Source organism: Gobius niger, assembly GCF_951799975.1.
Source record: "Gobius niger genome assembly, chromosome: 1".
Classification (NCBI taxonomy): Eukaryota; Metazoa; Chordata; class Actinopteri; order Gobiiformes; family Gobiidae; genus Gobius; species Gobius niger.
The window spans coordinates 20,991,392-21,014,418 of NC_136852.1; the positions used below are offsets into that span (position 1 = coordinate 20,991,392).

General features: G+C 41.1%; 1 protein-coding gene across 1 annotated transcript in view; it reads right to left on the reverse strand.

Annotated features, from left to right (window-relative positions):
- Positions 1–4: 4 nt before the first annotated feature.
- Positions 5–23,027, reverse strand: part of maml2 (mastermind like transcriptional coactivator 2) — a 39,062-nt gene continuing 16,039 nt past the window's right edge. The window contains exons 2-5 of the mRNA XM_079553544.1: positions 6,031–7,209; positions 2,175–2,339; positions 1,479–1,587; positions 5–1,343 (exon numbers count right to left, since the gene is read on the reverse strand). Of these exons, the coding sequence (XP_079409670.1) occupies positions 613–1,343; positions 1,479–1,587; positions 2,175–2,339; positions 6,031–7,209 (2,184 nt within the window). The 3' untranslated portion in view covers positions 5–612. The remainder of the gene's footprint in view (positions 1,344–1,478; positions 1,588–2,174; positions 2,340–6,030; positions 7,210–23,027) is intronic.

Here is a 23,027-nt window from a genome sequence, read left to right on the forward strand (position 1 = left end):
GCATTAACAGGCTTCCGCAAGCCTGTACTGAACACTATGGGGGAAGCCTCACTCCCTCAGTCCATTCTTCATTTTACAGTCTGTGATCCCAATTGTAAGTTTTAAACCTGTTGACTAATCCTATATACTTATAATCTGACTTAATGGGTCAAAATGAAGTTAGATGCTCAAAGCCCAAAATCAATTTTATTATATACATGTACTGTCATATAGTTATTAAATAGCACAGGGAAATTGGTACATTCTTCCAAATTGTATCAAATTCAATACAAATGAAAGCATTAGGACATTAAACATTAGGAAGCCATATTTGTGCTTGTTTTAGCAAAATAACCATGTATATGAAAATATGAGGCCAAATAAAGCGTATTGTCAGTATTACAAATTATTTTGATTTCACAGTGTGGCTGTTCACTATATTTAACAACATTAGGCAGCTAGATTATAATAAAAAGAACATTCTGGACAAACACGGGCCTATATTGAAACAAAGGTACTAGAAAGAACACAACTTCAATACATAGCATGGCAATATACTTGAATGACACACATTATACAATTATAAAATTACACTATGTACATGTCACTTGGCATATTCTCTGTAAAAAAAAATTAAGAATGACCTCCCAGAATCTCATCCAGGTTTATATCTTTCATCCAGTCATCATTCCCCGACCCGGATTTGAGCAAGGAGTCTATGAAGTCCGAATCTGTGTTAATGCCTGGAACGGTATTGTCGCCTTCGGGTAAGAAATCAAACGTTAGCTGGTTCCCACGGTTGCTCTGGAAGTTACTCGAACTTGGTTCTCCGAATCCGCCCGCCGCCGGCACCCTCTGCTCTGGAGATGAATGTGTGGAATGGTTCATCAGTGCTTGATTTGGTCTTGGGTTTGCTTCCCTTAGCCGGAGCATGCCCATATCTGGTGCTACCTGATTCGGAGGTCCCAAGTGCCTCTGTTGGTAAGGGAGATTAGGCAGGTCCATTTGGGGATGGTTGGGATTGGGCAGTCGCCTTATCCCTGAAGTCACTTGCTTGTTAGATGACCCCCATCCCATGTTAACATTAGACATTAACCCACCCTGTCCCGAATGCAGCTCAGATCTCCCATGCTGTACATTACTCAGTCCAAAAGAATTCCCTTGTGAATTTACTCCCAAAAAGTTAGACTTATTTTGACTGTTATTTGATTGAAATTGGCTAAGACATGAGCCTGGGATACAGTTGGTCCCAAATCGGTCATCTGATGGTGAGGAGCTCATCTTTGGGGTGCTGGTGAGGTGACAGGGCATTGACTGCACATCACTACCAGGGCCACTGTTGGTTGGTTGTGTTGAGGGTTGACCTGAACACAAAAACAAACAATACTTTTAAACAATGCTGAGATGAACCTATGGATTAAAGTTATGTGTGAAGAGTGTCCATGTCTAAAAAGCCTTTGGGCCAAAATTATTTCAAAAACACGTGAAGAGGGCAGTACCTGTGAAGAGATTTCCTCTGTGAAGGCCCACCATACTCCTGGATTGTTTGTAGTCAGGGGGAGGTCTCGTGAGATGACGGCTGAACTGTTCATGTGCACTGTCTTTGTCCTGTTGATAAAAGTAAACAAGATGAATTACAATGTTAAAACTGTTTACAAATCTATAAGCAATAGTACTGGGTGAACAATGATTGTTTGATCAATTTCATCATCACCACTTTTAGCTGCCTATCTTGAGCAGGTTGCTACTGCTGTGCATATTTGTGTTTTTTACTTGAGTGTGATGCTTCTCGTGGTATTAGGGTTCATTGTGTGTATTTAGCTTTATCAATATATTTGCACTTTACTTCTATACATGTCATCTTTTTACCTTATTTTCGCTAAGTTTAAAGGAATAGGCCACCGTTTTTACATAATGAGATATATTCATACCTTAGCTTAGACGAGTTGATGCGTAGCTGTCTGGTCTATGTGCGTGCACTCAATCACACAAGCAGACAAAAGACGTATACTATATTGTAAGGTGTAGGACCACTTCGACTTTACTGCGCAGATGTCGAAGTACTGTTATACCTTACAATATAGTACCCCTTTTTATCCGCGTGTAAAAACGGTGGTCTGTTCCTTTAAGTAAGTCAATGTAGGCCATGTAGGCCTATGGTACAAGATGATTCTCAAGATGAGCTCATTACTCACAGTGTTGCTGATGGTGTGCTGTTGTGGAGGCAGCTGTCTCTGCATGGCCTGGCTCTTGACTGGGCCTTTCTGTTGGTTGTTGGGGCCTGGAGGCCGAGGCTGGGTCAGACTTCCCATCACCTCTAGAGCCCCATTCACATGCAGCTTTGGGCATGGCGGACCAGACTAGGGGGACAGAAGATTAGTTACATGAGACTATTGTTAAAAGATCATAGTCAAAGACAACAGTAAAGTATTCAGAATCTGTACTGCAATAAAAAATATGTTTAAGAACATATTTGCCAAACCCTGGTGCAGTGGTATGTATGCTCCAAGTATTTATACAACTACACCTTTTTTGTACTTACAAGCAATAAAGAATAATATAAAGCAATACTGCAACTTGTCCACTAGAGTGTGGACTTGCACAAGGTGCTGCGTCTGAAAGGGGCTATTCAACCCAGAGAATGTGGTCAAGGCTACTCCCACTGCAGATAAAATAGGACTGAGAGGACATGGAGAGAAGGGGGAGTGCAGAGCCTCCTCAAGGCCTGGACTCCCTTGATAATTGTGTCTAAAGAGAGTGGAAAGAATCCCTGAGACAGCAGGAAATGTGTCCCGATGGCAAGTTATGAGCCAACTCTGTGACTACCTTCATTTGCTAAGCTCTGATCGTTCTGTGCTAGAATACTGTTTGGCAAGAAGACGCTACATCTACAAAAAGGACACTTACTTGTCAAACGCAAAAACATTATGAAAATAATCTGTCACTATTGTCTAATAAGATTGGAGCATGTGGGTCAAACCAGTTTTTCCTGTGATTACAAGTACCCTGAATGCACCATCATTTTTCACAAAAGGAGTTTGTGTACACCAATTTCAAGTCAACACAGCTTGTGTATACAGTGTCAGTCATTGTGTTGACTTTACATTTTTCCCATGGCAAACTGAATTACACATCAGCTGTGCATTTAGCAGAAGCTATTACTTAAGATGACAGCTAAGTCCAAGACGATCTCTCAGGGTGGTGACTTTGTGGTCCATCAAAAGGGAACAGACTTTTTAAGTGACAGTAGTGATAAATGACATTGAAATTTGGAGCACTAACACGACCAGACTAAAGAAAAGGAAAAACTGAAAGTTACCAGAAGGCATTTGGCACGAGCATATATTCACCTTTGAGTTCAGCCCACACAAACCAGCCATAGCCTGGAGGTTACACGAAGACCCTGCCATCAAATCTGTGGCTTCTCCTGTTTCTCTGCAAACTCACTGTGCAATGATCAAGACTGGTACAACGGAGTCCATGCTATTCTCATTGCTGTGAAAAGTGAATGTCAACATAATTGTTTTTAGTGTAGAGCTTTCTGATTTCTTTGTAATTTCAAGTTAAGTAGATGATTGTACGTGTGAAGTATAAGTGCACTATAATAACTAAAAGTAAATTTAATGAGCTCTATAAAGTAAATAAATTTAAACTTGTCAAAACTCAGAAGCTTTGACAATATTAGACTAGACATATCTGAATGTAAGTCAAGTTAACTTAAAAAGTTGACTTCAGTCATCTGAACAAATGTCCATATTCCTTCTTCGTAGTACAGGATTGTTGTGAGAATAATCCGTAGATGGTGTTTGAGCATGTGTACGCACAGTAATCCCCTCCTCATCCCGATGTGTCATGAAACTGTTTTCCATGTTTTCTCTCTCATTCTTCTCAAGCTTGTTGTAAATGAACACCACATGTGGGCCTCAGAGGGAGTGATTTAGGCTCCATGGTGCAGCAGAGCAGACAGCTGACAGAGATCCAGTCCGAGCTCTCACACTGCACTTCCTCCTGGCTGCACTCAGGACACAGTCCCGGGGGACTCTATCGGCATCTGGACTTGGCCCTCTACCTCTTTCCCAGGAAACAAGTCGTCCCTTCACAGCGCTGGCAGCAAGGCCCGCTCGCCTGGTTTGCTTATCCCGACGCACTGATGGGCAACTTTGCTTCATCAAATAGTTAATACATCAACATTCTATTCACACAATCTTTTAGCTAAAGTTGGCAGGGAACTCTCAAGTTATATGCTGCATAAAATATAACAGCGCAAAGAAGATTCTCCAGAGCTTGCAAATGGGTACTTCAGTCAAGGCCAAGACTTGCATGATGAAACTGCGGCCAAATAACATTCCTCACCTCATTTTATATGGCTCGTTTCGGTAACTTCTGGATCAGATAGAAAATCCACTGTTCACTTTGATGTTAACATTATTGCAGATAATTAAGGACGCGTTTTTCTATTCCGTTAATAACAATCATTTTACTTTCGCCTGAACCATATATGGTGAATATACTGTATATAAGGAACTAAAAGTTGAAAACAAAACATAAAAACTATAACATGGATTGCCAATTGTGTCGGTTCAGTCAAGGCCCTGTAAGGAGTTTAACCTCTGTGTTCAAAGAGATGTAAGGACAGAGCTGTTTTGACAAGGAACTGCAAATGCTGTTTTTGTGCACTATCCACCGACCGCATCATGTCTTCACTCAGCATCAGTGTCCTCTGGTGTACCATGCACTCACTTTACATAAATTATGCAGTTTAGTGCAACCTTGGCTCTGTAGTTTAGCATGAATGAATGCTAATTAAGGAGAGCATTTTCCATATAAGAACAGTGCTCTTGTCTTAGTATAATAGTTGTGATGTGGGATAGTTATTGTCTTTTTGTTGTCAGATCTGGATGCAACTGATCCAGGCATCAAAAAATGTATTTAAAAACACTATGATCTTTATTCATCTTAATTTAGTTGTTGCTACTACTAACTGGAAACAGGGTTAGGGTTAGCCTGGGAGTTACTTGCTTTTGTTCCTATTTTGCCTCTAATTTCTTATTGCAATAAATATATAAATAAGTACAACTACCACAATCAACCAATAAATTTAATCTTGATCTGTTGAGAGCATTTAGTCAAATTAATTATCAATCTAGACACGGCATAGCGCAGAAAAAGGGAGAAAGAAAAAAAAGAATAGAATAGAATAGAATAAGAGCCAACGTTTTAAATCTCCCCCAATCATAACAAATCAGTGATTCAACCTTCCGGCACTAGGCTAAGCAGATTACTGTCATTTTCCACCACTTGTCCCTTGTAGCTAACAACCTCCAATTAGCAAATCCCGCTGTGCATATCTGTGCGGTGATGGCGAGCCACCCTGACAAGCAAGGAAATTAAAAGTCCTGCATGTTAATCCACCGTGCTCTGGCAATCTATGTCATTGTCGAAACACTTTCTGGGGAAATGAACATTCAACAGAGTCACAGGCAGACAGTGGCAAGAACAATTGGAAATCAAGTCCCCAAACAAATAAACAGAAACACATTGTTGTGGATTTAGACAGCAGGTTGGCAGCCACCAGGCAAAAAAAACAACAACAACAAAACAAGTGATGAAGAATATTGAGGAAGATAGCTGACGAGAAGTATGGAATAGACCTTCTTATACTGTAACTTTAATAAGTGCAACAGGAGTATGTGTGCCTGGATTTCTCATTAGGATTTCAGTAAAGCAGCTCAGTGGTTGTACTGGTACGATAAGTGAATGGAGGAATGCTTCAACCTGATTTAGTTTACTTAAAAATCTGGAACCTCCTTTAATTAGGCTTGTGTGCTTCTTCCTTAGGGCTGATTTAATCCTGACTTTCTGTACAGTCTTTTACTTTACTTTACTTTGTCTTTCTTCAGTCACAGCTTGATCACATGGGGCTTGGGCTAGCATTTAAAAATGACATTTGACAAACTGCATACATCCTGGTTAATACTTGGAGCATTGTTTATAGTTTGAAGAAAATGTTTTATGTCTAGTATCGGCTGAGATGCACCATGAAGACCTCACCTGTCGTGGCAGTGATGGTTTGAATGGTAGTCCTCCTCCATGCGGGGGTGAAGATTTGTTCGGCAGACAGAGAGCACCAGTGATATGGTCCTGGAAGTGCAGAGCTGGGTGTGTCTGGCTCTGGTTGGGGGATGAGGTCTGCTGCTGCTGTGCCTGTGGTGGATTCTTGTTCATTGCATTTGTCACAGTGGAGATAGATTGTGGACCTGCTTTGGGGCTGAAGTGCAGCGCTGGCTTCATGTTGAGCAACTTTATGTCTGGTGGATGGGAGCCTGTGTGCCCATTGGTCTTAAAGAGGCAGTTGTTGATCGTTTTATTCTGCGGACCGTTCCGTTGGGAGCTGAGCGAGTTGGAGAGCTTGCCCTGTGTGAAGGAGGGGCTGGAGGAGCTCACCGCTGAGGGCCAGGGTAGCCCTCCACCTGGTGTCTGGTGATGGAGCAGAGAGCTTGGATGTTGCTGGTTTGCAGCCATCTGCTTTAGCTGCTCTGCATGGGATATCTCAGGCCAACAGGGCATGGTTCTGGGTGGTCCCACCTGAGAGTTGGTTTTCTGAGATGTCCCATTTGGAGATGTGCCACTCTGAGTGAAAGAGGGTCCTGCTGAGGCTGGCCGAAGCTGGGGAACGCTGCAGTGGACATGGCTAAAGTCTGGGGAGTGCTCCACTTTAATGGGCCTGTCTAAAGGGGTGCACAGAGAGCCCGCTGCCCCGACCGAGCTTGGGCGACCTAAATCAAGACCAAATGTGTCGTCCTGCTTCAGCATCTTCTCAAAGTCCAGATCATTGAGTGGAGGCACAGATTTAGTCAGCTCATCAAACAGATCCTGCAGTTCTGGGTCAATGTGAGTGGCCCCTTCATCTTTAAAGTCTTTAAAATCCTTAAAATCAAAAATCATATCAGTGTGAGAGTGGCCACAGGACGGAGTTTCCATGGGCTCCTTTTTCATCTCTTTTAAAGTCATGTTGAAGATGTCTGACCCAACCCCATGGGACATCATCCTCTGCATGCCAAGAGAAGGTCCTGGCACAGGCTGGTTCATGTTGCACAGCCCCGGTCCCAGACCAGAGTCCAGGCGCAGCCGCTTGTAGTCCACAGCAGAGAAACCACAGGACAGCCCATTCTGCTTTGGCACCTGCCCTGGTGCATGACCCTCTATTTTTCTCCGCAAAGATCCATGGAGCTGAAACACAAAGGCACATTTTTATTAAAACATTACATTTTCATTAAAACACTGACAACACAATAACTTGACGAACATAAACATTTGCATCCCACGAAAACAACTCTCTTGTAATGACAGCAGTTGCTTCAAAGGCATCTTGTGAGCCTGTTCAAATTATGATGATAGTTTTGGGGATAGCAGCATTAAACTCCACATCCAGCTCTAAGTATTACCATGTAATCTAATCCAATTTCACAATTTGCTGGGGGCTCATACACGTCGCGCACTAGACCAACTGCTTTTAATAACACTGTTTTCATCATGTTGAGCTGGAGCGCAGATTTTACAGCGCTCATTCTGCCCCGAGAGCTTTAAATGTGGCACAAATCAACCAGTAGGAAGTACATGCAGGGGAAGATGGTATTTAGTACTGTATTATAGCCGTACTTCATCAGTGTGTAGAAAGCAGGTTACTGAGCGCACCCAGAAGAATAAGCTCTTTGTCTGTTTGCTTAATTTGCATATATTATATTTTTTGCTCCATTGTGCTTCATTAGATAGCAGCCTTGTTCCTCTGTGGATAAGATTGTGCTTAACATGCTGTCGGAGTCTAAATCTGACTACCCTTTGTTCTGTCCCATGTCTCCATTAAATGCAATAAAGGATAATAAAAAATATACACAATCCCAGATGCTATTGTGTTGCGTGTTGTGCCTTTAAATTTCTTATCTGGGCTCTTTAACTAGGACATTGCTGCATAGACAGAAAATACCTGTTTGGCCGTCTCTTCCGAGCATGGAAATATTACAGATGTCATGGACCACATTTGGTCATTTTACCAAACCCTTTTCATTGTTAATGGAAAATGTTGTAAAACTACTCTTTTGTTTTTGTTTGTTTGATTTTGAGAAACTTTCTTTCTTTTTCTCACTATCACAAATCTTTTAGGGCCATAATGACGGCACTGCTCAACTCACATTTACAAACAGGTCGGGGCTTGCACTTGTATGAATAACAGAATAAATATTAGCCATGGGAAAGTGCCTCACTAATGTGGCTCACTGGTATGTTAACTCATTCATGTTCAGGGAGGAATTTCAACACTCTCAACTATTTATTAGTCGTTAATGCACACAGGAAAAAAAAACACTTTCTGGGCCAGTAGTCTCTATTACCGGTAACTACATTGCTCAACAAACCCACTTGCTTTTTTTCATCATAGAAAGGAATGAATTAAGAATTAATTCTGACTTTGGAGAAGAATTGAAAAGCTCCACCGTGTCATCTAAAACCGACCAACTCTGTGGATTAGCACTTGTGCTTCACAGCTAGAAGGTCCGGGTTCGATTCCCACCTGGACCGGGCCTTTCTGTGTGGAGTTTGCATGTTCTTCCTGTGTCTGCGTAGGTTTCCTCCGGGTACTCCGGCTTCACCTACCACTAAAAACATGTACAATAGGCCAGGATGAATGAGAGTGTGTTTAATAGTGTACATAGGGGACGACGGATGGAAATTAGCCTAAGGCTAAAAACCAGTGTGGCATGTTTACATACATGACACCCATGTATGTTCATTTACATGCACTGTCCCAACCAAATAAACCAATAAATTAGAAAATTAAATTAGATCTAATTCAAATATGTTGTCAAAGCATTTCATTGCTTTGATTCTTTCATTAGTTTAGCAGTTTCTGTCAAATGGTAACGATCTTTCCTGGACATGATGAACAGAATATTGGTTTTTAAAACATAAATCCTAAACCTAGTCCCAATGACGCTGTACATGTGATAAAAATTGCAATTCAATACTATTGTGCTGCCCTATTTAAGTAAAAATAATGAATAATGTTGCAATTTATTGTAACAATAGTTCAAAATGAACAATGTAAATTGCTATAGTGTGTATCTGACCAAAGAACTCCTTTTTAAAAGGCGCGTCCTCCTCTTTGGCCCAAAACTCTCATGACAGAAGTGAACTGAAAATAGATTTTTCTGATTAACATTTAATGAGCTCAGACGCTCTGAATCACTTTGAAAGTGACTCCTGCTGCAGATGTGCGCTATAGAAACTAATCGTGACTTACTCAGCCACGATCTATGAACAACAACGTACGTATACTTCTTACTTACTTACTACGTCATGTAAGAGACTAGATTTAATTCATAGCCCAATTTGGTTATTCTATTAGCCCATGTTTTGAATTATAAAGGTTTTTTGACAAGAGAGTGCTTTTGTGTGTGTGTGACTGTTGGTTCTGTTGCTGAAAGCCTTTACAAGATTACAACAGTCTTTGACATCACTCACCTAACCAGAGTGAATGATGGATTACATGGCTCACCCATATGAGTCCTATTGACAGGCATAGACAGTGGCGCGCTCTGACCTTGTGCTGACAACAGAGGCCTTTGAGGATCAGTTTGTGTCAGGCTGAACATGATGCTGATGTTGAGTCGTGTGGATGGAGCTCGGGGTGAAACTCCACTTACATCCAGCAGCCACAGCAGCATCACTCAGTCCAGTACCACACTCAAGGGCTTAGGCAGAGGATAGTACGTTCTATAAACCTGGGACTGATCAAGCTTTACTGTCATGTGTACAGTGGGATTTCAGGGACAGTATAAAGATCCATCCAAGTGGGTGAAATGCCCTACATAATCAATAAGGACAGAACCCCCCTCTGATTAGTATGTTTGCTACAATTATTTTAAAGTCCTGCAGTTTGCTGCCATAAGCTTAAAAAAACCCTCAGCATTTAACATGCAAAAGAGCCAAAATAGGACTATTGTTCTTCTCGAGAAATAATATGTGCTTTCACAGGTTGTAAACTGTAGAGAGAAGGGGATTTCAGCTTGTTTGTTGCCAGATAAGAAACTAAAGCTTTCGAACCAATGCCAATAATTAGCTGTTTTACAAAAAACATTGGTTGGAGAATCCTAAGAATGAATTTGAGCTTTCGATAATTACAGCTTGGCCTAGCTTTTATGTTCCCTTGTGTTCTACCAAAATAAATACAAAATATTCCGGAAAGAGAATTTGGTTTGACTAAAATGTCTGCGAGGTAAAAGTATTTATCCTTTTTTCCAAAACCTTTGACTATGGGCTCAATACATCTTAGATAGATTCTGATCTTATACAACACATGTTTTGAGATTTAAAATGTGTCTCTATTATACGATTCTGTGTTATGAGTCTCACAAGGGCGTCAGGCCAGGTTCATATGCGTCTCCCTAATCAGGCTACTGTGCGCTGGGACCATGCACTGCAGAGGTGGGCTACTTTTGGCTCATCAGCACTTTGCATCCCCTCACTTCCTGACACAGTTGTATTAGATGGAGCTGCCCTCCGGAGAGCAGCAGGAGAGACGGATGAGCAGCAACGGCAGCAAGAAAAAACAGGAGCGCGGCAGCTTTGTGACGGCCTGTGGGGAATGGAGGAGATTATAAAAGCAGCTTTGAAGAGAAATTATCCATTATGTTTACTGAGGGCACAAAACTGAACTGTTGTTCTAGCTTAGCGCCTACAGTTCAGGGATATGAAGATGAAAAAGCACAATTCAGAGTAATAGAGGAGGCACTCAAAAATATCTCTTCGTTATCTGATGTTTGCAGATGAAAGCCAGGGATAAACCAGGGTTGGCTTTGGAATGCACTCCAAAATCAAATAGATTGCAGTGAGATATCGGAAGGTACTTCTGAAACGTAGGCAACTTACTACTGCTACTACGACAACTACCAAGCCCACAACAATAAATAAAACTACATTTCATTCAAACAAAATGAAGCTGTTAGTGAAAAGCAGGCTCTCTCTAAAGCGACTTACTTCCACTGATGAAAATATTAATGCTAATATGCAGTTTATAATTAATTGATGTTTATTTTGGCTGCAATAGAGGTTAACACAGAGTTGGGCTTGATTCCCGAACTATGTCTGTGACGCCTCAGTGTCTGACATGCCGCCCCAGTAAATGAATAAAACTGACTCAAAGACTAGAGCTGCAGAGGTGGGTGAGAGCCAGCAGAAACAGCCCGCGTACCACAGGCGTTACCTGTACCACAGTTTGATAATCACTGCCCATATTAGCCTTTAAGGGTGTTATGCATATGACAAGCTTTCCTAAGGGGAGAATGATCTTTCTCTGACATTGTTTACTACTTGGCTCATGCACGGACACATTACATTTTTTGCATTGTGTCCTCTCTGATGTTATTCATGAAGGGCGTTAATGCCGCCAGGTGCATGACACGGCTTCAGGTTTACCAGCTTCAACACACATTTACATCTGTGTATCTATAACTGTAAGACCTTACAAGTCATGTGGGAACGTGTTGTCAAGACCAGGATGTCTCTGTGAGAATTACAGCATCAGTTGGGTTTTAGATATGAGATCTTATACAGGTGGAGAAAGAATAAGTAAAACCGTTTTAAAGATCAAAAAGGTGGCGACACAAGAGACACAGGAACCCGACCATGTGTATATGTTTGTTAAGCCATGTGGGGACTTCTCTTTCTTGCAACCTCTAGCACTCCCTTAAGAGATTTATGAGTTTAGATATTGGCTCAGTCAGGTAAAGGTATGGGCTTGGATGCAAATCATAAATGAAAGTCTCGGCATTGCAGTGTGTGTGTGTGTGTGTGTGTATGTGTATGTGTGTGTGTATGTGTGTGTGTGTGTGTGTGTGTAGGTGTGTGTGCGTGTGTGTGTGTGTGTGTGTGTGTGTGTGTGTGTGTGTGTGTGTGTGTGTTCTTGTAAAGCATCACATGTGGGGACGTCCACCTGTATACACACCAGCCATGTGGGGACCTAAAACCTTATGAGGACCTCATTCGAGGTCCCCAGAGGCACAATGCTTTTAAACGGCTAGAAATGGCCTCAAGATGGGCCCCATGTACTTTTCCTGAGAAGTCCCCAGAATGTCCAAAACCTGAATTAGTGTGAGTGTATGCGACCCTAGTGGACACACTGAGGTACTGCAGTCCCCATATGACACCATGTTCTGGTTCTGTGTATCACAGGTCCCCACAAAACAGCGCCCCCACAAGGTGGCTGTTGGTACTGCATCAGTCCTCATATGACACCATGTTCTGGTAGTGTGTATCACCAAGTCCCCACAAAACACCACCACCATGTGTTTGCTGTTGCACTGCACTTATTACAACTTCAACCTTTGTAACCTTTTACATTATAAATACATGAAAATATTAGTTGTTCTTAATGTAACATGCAATTAAAAAAAAGCAAATAAGCAGGATATGAGAAATATTTAGGGCTTGACGGTAACTGGTTTTCTTAAGTTACTAGCTACCATTGCTAAAACTAAAATGGATATATTTTATTGGTAAATGGTCTCAACTTATATTGCGCTTTTCCACCTACATACTGTAGGCACACAGCAAGGAACCATTCACTCTCTCATTCATACAACAGTGTACGCAGACACTTGAGGCATGGAGGGTGAAGTGTCTGGCCCAAGGACACAAGGTCAGTACGCAAATTTGAACCCCCGACCTTCTGATCATGAGACGACCCGCTCTACCAACTGTGCCACAGTCACCACCATTATCGTTTAATGATTATTATTTCAACTTAATTCAATATAAGTGTAATGTTAACATGATATGTTAACACAGACAACCCAAAAGAAAATCATAAAAACTAAAATAAATGTTCTCTTCAGCCTTCAGCCCTATCTGCAGAGGGACTTTTATCTGCCCTGAGTCTATCTATAGCCTGTCCTAGGAGCGATCACTGTTATTGTTTGCCTCCACGATTATTACCAGATGAAGGTAGAAAAGTGCCATAAATGTGATTTTATGTAGGCTTCACATGAACAGGATTTCACCAGTCTAGAGCTGTGGGCTGTGTGGAACATGCTGTAGGTGTCTCCAGAGCAGTAGCCTACCTAAGTGTTGGAAGTGAATATCCAACATCCAACGTGAAACCAACTTCAATGTGCACCACATCATTTGCCTCCCATGAACTTTCATAGCGGCCTCTATCTTTTTATCTTCACTACAAGGGCGTTTATTAACAGCGCTGGCTGCTTTGAATCAAGTCTAAATCAGTCATTAAATCTATGTCATTAACCATTGCGTGAATATTTGTAAAGCACTTTGAGTTATTTTGTATGAATGGTTCTCTTCAAATACAGTTGATGGATTGACAAATAGAATTATAAATTGGCTTGTCTGAGTGTTGGGGAGGGACTTGTGTCCTGCTTTTGCTCCTCCCTCTCACCTCTTTGTATGCAGGTGCTCCACCCTCCCCCATGGCTACTGGGTGTGGCTTCTCAGCTGTCCCCTAAGATTGGCTGCATCTGGCCTGGTGGCTCAGCTCAGTCCCAGCCACCTTTGCCATTTTTGGAGTTAAACTTTGTAATAAAATTGGTATTTAACCGCCCTTCTGGTTGCTTTCCTCATTGAGCCGGTCGGGACAATTTGTGAAAAAGGAGCTATATTAAAGCTGTTAATATTGTTGTTTTGTTTACAATAGTGACGTTTAAAGAACAATTAAGACTGAGAGGTCCATTAAAACGAACTAGAAAACAAACATTTAGGGATGCACCGATAGTATCAGGTATCCAGGACCCAGGAAACAAATGACAAATTAAGCCTTGGAAAAAATGATTAATAATAATGAAAATTATATTCAATAAAAAAAAAAGAATAAAATAGCATATGTAAGATTCTCATATAACTAAATCTACGTTTCTCAGGTAAATGGGTAACTACTAACTAGTCTGCTATGATATAGTCTATAAACCATCTATACACAAGAATGTTTGAGAAAAATGCATGGTACTCGTTTTGGTATTCGGTGTTGGCAAGTAGGCTACTCAAGTCAAAGTACTCATAACAGTTTTAGAAAAAAGTAGTATCGGTGCATCCCTATCAACAATAACAACAGACTGGTGGTGATGCTCCATCATGACACAAACTGGGATTAACAGGTCCTCATAATGTTCATCTCTAAACTGTCTCATTATACAAAATGGTGGCTTGACTACATCGTGATACACAAACCAGGATTACCAGGTCCTCATAATGTTCATCTCTAAACTGTCTCATTATACAAAATGGTGGCTTGACTACATCGTGATACACAAACCAGGATTAACAGGTCCTCATAATGTTCATCTCTAAACTGTCTCATTATACAAAATGGTGGCTTGACTACATCGTGATACACAAACCAGGATAAACAGGTACTCATAATGTTCATCTCTAAACTGTCTCATTATACAAAATGGTGGCTTGACTACATCATGATACACAAACCAGGATTAACAGGTCCTCATAATGTCCATCTCTAAACTGTCTCATTATACAAAATGGTGGCTTGACTACATCGTGATACACAAACCAGGATTAACAGGTCCTCATAATGTTCATCTCTAAACTGTCTCATTATACAAAATGGTGGCTTGACTACATCGTGATACACAAACCAGGATTAACAGGTCCTCATAATGTTCATCTCTAAACTGTCTCATTATACAAAATGGTGGCTTGACTACATCGTGATACACAAACCAGGATAAACAGGTACTCATAATGTTCATCTCTAAACTGTCTCATTATACAAAATGGTGGCTTGACTACATCGTGATACACAAACCAGGATTAACAGGTCCTCATAATGTTCATCTCTAAACTGTCTCATTATACAAAATGGTGGCTTGACTACATCGTGATACACAAACCAGGATAAACAGGTACTCATAATGTCCATCTCTAAACTGTCTCATTATACAAAATGGTGGCTTGACTACATCGTGACACACAGGTAGGCTATCAGCTATGTGCTAACTACCGACCATTGCACAATATTTTACAAGAAAGAAAACATTCAATACTACATTGAAAAACTTTTCAGTTTATAAAGTTTTAGACAAATCTTCAATTTAATTTTTTTTATTCTGTGTCCAAAAGTTGGAGCATAGCTGATTAGCAGACATCATGCTTTAAAACTCTTAATATTGAATTCTTCTTTTGAAATCAATGCTAAAAATAAATTGGATATTAAGGCTTTAAGTAGCCTGTGGACACAGGCACAATTTTCACTGTAGGCATATGTGAAAATGCCATTCCTCCTTCGCCTAATTTATTTAACCCTTTGTCTTTTGATATTCTTTAAAAAATTAGCATTGGTTTGTTTTGGTTTGCAAAATCCCTGGCCGCCATTTTGTATTGCGGGGGAGGAGCTAGTGGTGCCACTACCCGTGCTCTGCATCTCTCTGCATCTGCGTCCACGACAGATGTCACGTAGCTTACAGTCAACAAACTGGTAAGTCTTTTTTTGAGAGTTAACTAAGTTAGAGATGACAAATTAGTTTGCAATGTTCATGTTCTAAGATATGTGCTCAAAAACGTTTCAAAAACAGTGCTAAGTACTGTGGCAATGTGCTAGCTTTTCTGTTCATTTCTACCACAATACATAAAGAGACAGACTTATTTTTTGCTCAACTGTCTACTTGAAGGAAGGTATATGAGGCTCTTTTTTTTTTTAGATTAGATTGTTGAAAAGTTTAGTGGATATTAGCTTGATTAGCTAGCTGCATGGTGGTTAGCTATCATGCTAGTTGTACATTAGCAAAACCAGACTCACGTGGCCTCACTTTTCTTTAACAAGGAATACATTATACAGTTAAAACGTTGGTGTAAAGTAATTAGACATTTATTTTGAGCTCCACAATACTGGTGGGCATTTTTTTGCATTGGGTCGTCCATAACTTTTCTGTCTGACCCAGTCTTAGCTTTGAGAATAACCATAACATTGAACATGTTTAGCATAGTGGTAAGAAGCTGCTGTAGCACCATGTGCTGTGGGAAGTGGAGCTGAGACTGCCACAGAGGCATTAAACATAAATAACTCATCTAACAATGGGACAATAGACTATGTCTGAGATCTCAGGACGTTAAGCAAAGATTGTTCACAGCTACCATAGTTAACTCAACTTTATTTTTTCAGCAACAATGAATGAGTCGAAGGATAAAGAGGGACATGGGAAATCTGAGGTGAGATGTTTTTTCTTCTTCTTGTGAACCACTGTACTGTATAGAAAAGGCTTTATTTATTCATTCATTTTTTAATACATGTATAAAAGGAATACCACTACATGGCCATAATGTTTTATCCAACGTTTTAACCTTAAGTCTCATGCTGTTTATAGGGCAGATACATGTAAACACAGCGAGTGATTTTTTTGTTTTGTTTTGTAGTCACAAGTAAGATATTTTCGTTGGCTGCAGACATTGAGAAATCACCACGATGCCTGTGTGACCCGACATGAAGAGTGGCTCACAAAGGAAACACACAAGAACTTTGAAATTACATCACTACCTCAAATTGTAAGTCTGTGCATACAATATTGTTTAAGGCAAGACACTGCAGGGTAATGGGCTATATGCACAGTGACCCCACGTGATTTCCGCCTGGACAGTCAGCCAGACGCTGTCCTTCCTGTCCGAATTAGCGGGTCCCACAGAAATGAAGCAATAGCTTAAGATTTGGTAAAGGACAGCGAGTAAAAGTTCAGATGTGACTGGAGCAGGTTAAAAAATATTACATGAGACGTAACGACTTCACTGGAGGAAACTCCGTGTTCATAACGTGGATGTTTTTGTCTTGAGGCTAACGCGGCTAACGCAAAATAAAAAAATAAAACTAGCGAGGCGTTTGGAACGAGCCTGCGCAAAAAAGAATCGTCCTGTTAGTTTAAATTATATTTACTTGTTTACATGTTATATTATCATTTTTCAACACTAGCCTTTAGCTCTAAGATAAAGCTCCGTCCCTTACGACAGCTGGCGTTTCCTTTGGGGCAGATTCACAGCGAACATGATGTTTGTAACACGTTTCTGTGACTCCATCAGTAACTCGTTGTCCTTAACCAGATCCTGAGCTTCTCTACATTTGTGTGGGAACCTGCTAATTGTGAACGTAAACGATCAGCGACAAGAAGTCCAGCGTCTGGCTGACTGTCCAGGAAGACGTCACGTGGGGAAACTGTGCATATAGCCTATAAGGAAAAAAATAACGCCCCATAGTTAACCGGATATTTTAATAAAGAGTTTTCTACAGCAATATAAACAAATATCTCTGTCCACATGACAGATTATGCGCAAAACAGATTACTCTATCCCACGAAAGTTATATATTTTCCCAACACTTTTTTTTATATAGCAAATAAGTTTGACTTTGCATTTTTTTTTTATTTTGCTGAGGTTTAGCTCAGCCACTCAACTCATGGAGAAACTTTAGCAAGGTCAACCTATCAAAAAAAGGTCTCTCTGTATAATGAATAAGTTCTGAGAAAAAAGAAATAAAGAAATCTGCAGCCGCAGTGCATGTGACGTCGCGCAGCTCGGAGAAAGTAGTGGCTTCTGTCCAAATCGCCAACAGAATGAGTGGACTATACACTACTATATAATGCAGGCCTATATAGTGAATGAGGGGTTAGGGACATTCGGACACAAGCCAGGTCTGGTCTCCTGTCCAGACCTGTTCACGTCCAGGTCTAGTTGCGTCCAGGTTGTGTCCTGTTAAATGACTGCATGCCCAAATCCATAATTGAGTCTTGTCTTTTTCAGTCAAACCCCAGAAAGGATGACATGTCCACATCTGAAGGTAGCCAAGATGAGTATGTCCCAGATCACACAAAGAGCAGCACAGACAGTGAAGACGACGATTCATCTGCCCACCAGAAGCAACCACATAGAAAGAATCTGGATCAAATAAATATAGATCCACAAGGTAAGATAAGTTTCACAATGCCATGTACTGTTACTTCCTGTTATCTATTAAGTGTCCTGGTAACCATTTCATTTTTGTTTTTAGAGGGGGTCATGGAAGACACAGAGGCATCAGATGATGAAACTGATCCAATCTCAGCCCCAGATTGGTCATCTTCAAAATCTCCAGGTATTTGAACAAGTAACACTTGACACATGTGGGGGAGAGGGAGAGGAGGCGAAGGACACAAAGGGAGGAGACCAAGGACAAGAAAACAAGACAATTATTTCCTGTATTTTGCTTAGATTAATCTCATTATGTCCACAGGAACCAGGAAGAGGGGAGAGCCTGCACTCCAAAACCTTCAACCAGGAAGTGAAGATCATATCCCTGGGTTTTCTTCGAAGTCTCCAGGTATTTTAAACAATCAATGAAGGAGAGAGTTTGGCTGTTTGATTCGGGAAGAAGAGATTCAGGAAAGAAGAGAGAGTGTGACCGGGGAGAGGAGACGGGTGAGAGAGATACAGGACAGACATAGGGGAGAGAGGAGGAGACTGATGAGAGAAATACAGGACAGACGGTGGGGAGAGAGGAGGAGACTAAGGAGAGAGATGCAGGACAGGCGGAGGGGAGAGAGGAGGAGACTGATGAGAGAAATACAGGACAGACGGAGGGGAGAGAGGAGGAGACTAAGGAGAGAGATGCAGGACAGGCGGAGGGGAGAGAGGAGGAGACTGATGAGAGAAATACAGGACAGACGGAGGGGAGAGAGGCAAACGGATGAGAGGGAGGAGGGGAGTGAGAGGAGTAGAAATGGGAGAGGAAGGGGGAGAGAAGACGAAGGAGAAACGGATGCAAACAGGGATGGAGGAGTAAAGAGAGGGAGACTGGAGCGAGCAACACAAGAGCAACAGAAGTGGAAGGATTGGTACTGGTCAGAAATGTCTGATAGTGTTGCAGAATGAAGTGATGATACATTTTATGGGAGAAACATCCAGGAACTTGTGCTAAGTCCCCGGCCCCTCTATTATTCTGTGGGTCTTCAAACACGTGTTGACGTTGGCATTAGTTACTGTGTGAACCATGTATATATTGCTCTCACAATTCATACATTTAATTTAAAAGGGACAGAAATAAAGCTGAAGCTGTAATTACAAAAAAAAAAAAAAAAAAACATAAAAAAAAACAATTTCATGTTGGTGAGTGAAATCAATGATTTCTTTATGCCCATAGAACCAAGGAAAAGAGAATTTTTAGCTATATACTAGTTTAGTTTACTAATAACTTGTCTTGAACACTCAGGACAGACGGGAGGAAAGGGACTGCAGACACGGACGCCAACAGAAGAAATGTCTACTTCCACTGGTAAAGCTCATTCCAACTACTTGCAATACAATTGGTTATTGTCTGTAAAGTCATAGTAAGTCATGTCTATGTCTTTGTTGTCGTCTTGTTATATTTTACTTTTTTTTTTTTTCTGCATGCCCTTATGGCCTTGTAGATTTAAAGTTTGTATAGCTTATTTTTACCTGAATTCTATGTTTGTTGCACGATTGTACTGAGAAACATTGCTAGTTTGTGAACCTGTTCTCAAACAATGGCAATAAAAAGTGTTCTGATTCTAGTTTTTGCATATCTTCCAGGATCTAAAGGAAAAAAGAGACCGTGGACAGTGCAGGAAGTGAATGCAGTAGAAGAAACCCTCATGGACAACATTCAGTCTGGAAAGGTCCCTGGTAAGGCGCAGTGCATCCAATGTATTGAAGAGTCTGCTGGGGCACTTCAAACAAGGAAATGGGAGGGTGTCAAATTTTACGTCAAAAACCGGATTGAGGCTGGGAGACGACAAAGTTGTAAAAGAAAGTAATAAGTAAGTAAGTAAGTGCTTATGACACATTAGGTACGATGACAGAAACCGTTTTTGTAAGAGTTGGCTAAAGAAAACGTTGTCCTGTTGTATATATATTTTTTGGCTTTTATTGATCCTTAAAGGAACAGGCCACCGTGTTTCCATACTGAGATATGTTCTTATCTTAGCTTTGACGAGTTCTTTAGGACCTGTCTGGTCTTCCCTCGTGGCTTCAGTCACGTAAACACAGCACAGACGGCGTTAGCATTTAGCCTCTCCCTCTCTCCTCTATAGCTCCAAAACAGGTCAAGATAGAAGCTACCAAGCTCTTCCACGTTTTCCCTATTTAAATATGGTTACGTGAAGTGTTACACTAAGTATAATTACACACAATTAAACAATGTGGATTTTCTAAGCGGATAAAAGGGGGGACTATATTGTAAGGCGTAATAATACCAGGAGTAATTTGGCATCCGCACAGTAAAGTGAAGATTACTGTGCATTAAAGTGAAGATATTACTGCGCGGATTTCGAACTACTCCTGGTATTATTACGCCTTACAATATAGTTCCCCTTTTTATCCGCTTAGAAAATCCACATTGTTTAATGTTGTGTAATTATACTTTGTAGTGGAACACTTCACGTAACCATATTTAAATAGGGAAAACGTGGAAGAGCTTGGTAGCTTCTATCTTGACCTGTTTTGGAGCTATAGAGGAGAGAGGGAGAGGCTAAATGCTAACGCCGTCTGCGCTGTGTTTTTTCGTGACTGAAGATCAGACAGGTCCTAAAGAACTCGTCACAGCTCAGGTAAGAAACATATCTCAGTATGTACAAACAGTTGCCTATTCCTTTAAAGGAACAGGCAACTGTTTTTTCAGTCTGAGATATGTTCTTGCCTGAGCCTGATTGTGATTTGATGTGTGAAACCATAGACATTAGCATTTAGCCTCTCCTCCTCTCCTCTATGTGGCCAAATGGGGGTGAAGTTAGAAGCGACCAAGCTCCTCCACGTTCCCCCTATATGGTTATGTGAGATCCAAGTATAGTTACACAAAATTAAACATGTCAATTTTCTAAGTGGATGAAAAGGGGAACTATATTGTAAGGCGTAATAACACTTAAGAAGCACTTTGGCGTCTTACTGCGCAGATGTCGAGGTGCAACTACTCATGTAACTGTATTTAAATATGGGAAACGTGGAAGAGCTTGGTGGCTTCTAACTTAACCCCATTTAGCCCCATAGAGGAGTGGAGATGAGGCTAAATGCTAACAACATCTTTGGTCTTTTTGACTGAGTGCACGCACAAAGACCAGACAGGTGCACATTAACTCGTCTAAGCTCAGGTAAGAACATATGTCAGTATGGAAAACCGGTGGCCTGTTCCTTTAAATACAGGAAGTAACAGCTAGAGGTAGAGTTTTCATACTGTTGTGCAATCGTAAAGTTATGCAAGAGTCTAAAGTAGAGACCTGTACAGGAATGGATTTTGTGGATTATGTTTTGGTCTGACCGCCCGTTCCCGCCTAAGGCTTTATGAATCCTGACCGATCCTACAAAATTAGTGTCGAGTCCTGCAAGTCTCGTGAGAATTCCCGCCCGTTGCAGGTCTCTAGTCAAGAATTCTATTAAACTTTCCCTCCAACTTACTCGTGTTGAAGAACATGCATGATAACTGGCAAACCGTTGGGCGACAGACCCATGTTCACTTTTTTGTAAATAAATATTTCATTGTTAATGAACATTTGTTGGGCATTGATTTTTTTGTTTTAAACCTCCTCCTTTTTCCTGTTAACCTATCTACCAACATTCAAAAATAACAAAAAATACAAGAAATACCATTTTCCCCACTATTGCCATCTGGTGGTTGTTTCAGGTACTACATAATAGACAGGTCCCCAAAAGTCACCAATTACCGGACAAAAAATAAAAAAGAAAACTTAGGAGATTTTGGTTCAAAATTTGCATCTGGAGCCCAAGGCTCAAGAAAAAATTTTGAGAGTGGTTTTGGTGGCTCTATTCCCTTAAAAAAAATGGGGTCCCCATATGGAGCAGTTTGCCTTGAGGTCCCCATTTGTACTGATTTACAAGTATGTGTGTGTGTGTGTGTGTGTGTGTGTGTGTGTGTGTGTGTGTGTGTGTGTGTGTGTGTGTGTGTGTGTGTGTGTGTGTGTGTGTGTGTGTGTGTGTGTGTGTGTGGTTTCTGCCCTGCCAATGTGCGCACTGCTCAGGTCACCCACATGGCAGTGACAGGCCGTCAGAAGACATCAGCCCCTGGTCATGTGACTCACGGAGCTCCTGACACCGCTGTCACCTCTCATCTACATGTCAGTCTAACCAGAGACATCGCTCTGGAGGAGCCACACACTGTTGTCCTATACTCATACACACGTCAGTCAATAATTCAAGACAAGCAGATACAAGTGTCATACTGACAGGAGAGAATGGCAGAGGACAGGAGGGTGTGCTGCTTTACAAAACAAAGACACATCATAACTGCGCAGTGTAATATGCATTCAGCCCCATACTTTTGCAAATCCTGTATAAATGTATAATAATATGTAGGAATGCTTGCCAGTTTTACATTACTTCAATATATGTAGTTCAAATACATCACATGATAAAGCAGCAGCTCGTCTTCTTCTCTAAAACAAACTCCTAAAGAAGTACAGCTCTCGATCTTGTTTATCCTTTTTAAAACACCATCACCACACAACCACAAATACTTTTTTCCCAGCACGCATCACACACAGGCTGCCTCCGGTCATGCCACAGGAAAAGGCCCATAAGCAGGGAACAAGTTGCCTTCCTGTTTTCAAAGACAGTTCCTATGGCACGCAGAGCCGCTTCCTGCACTATACTCTCTGACCATCTCTACAACATCTGGCTGTGCCACGTTGTTCAGCTGTGGTGCCCCGAAACCCAATAGTGCCACTGCTGTGTTCTGTCAAAACATAGATAAGGATTTATAACAACTTTGTGTGGGTAATTACAGAAAACTTGCTCTCCAGGCTCAGTTGCAGCATGGGGCCTCTGTTTGCACTTGTTTGTCCACCTGCATGGATTCATCAAACTAAAAGCTACATTTACGACAGTTGATGAAACATGGACAAATGGTTCCCTGTCTGAACATTGAGCATCACATCACACTTAATCAGTGAACGGAAAAACATACTTTTTGATAAATGATGTCCAGTACAAATCTTAATAGTTTTATTAACATTGGTTGTTGCAGTGTTTGTGTTTGTCAGTCA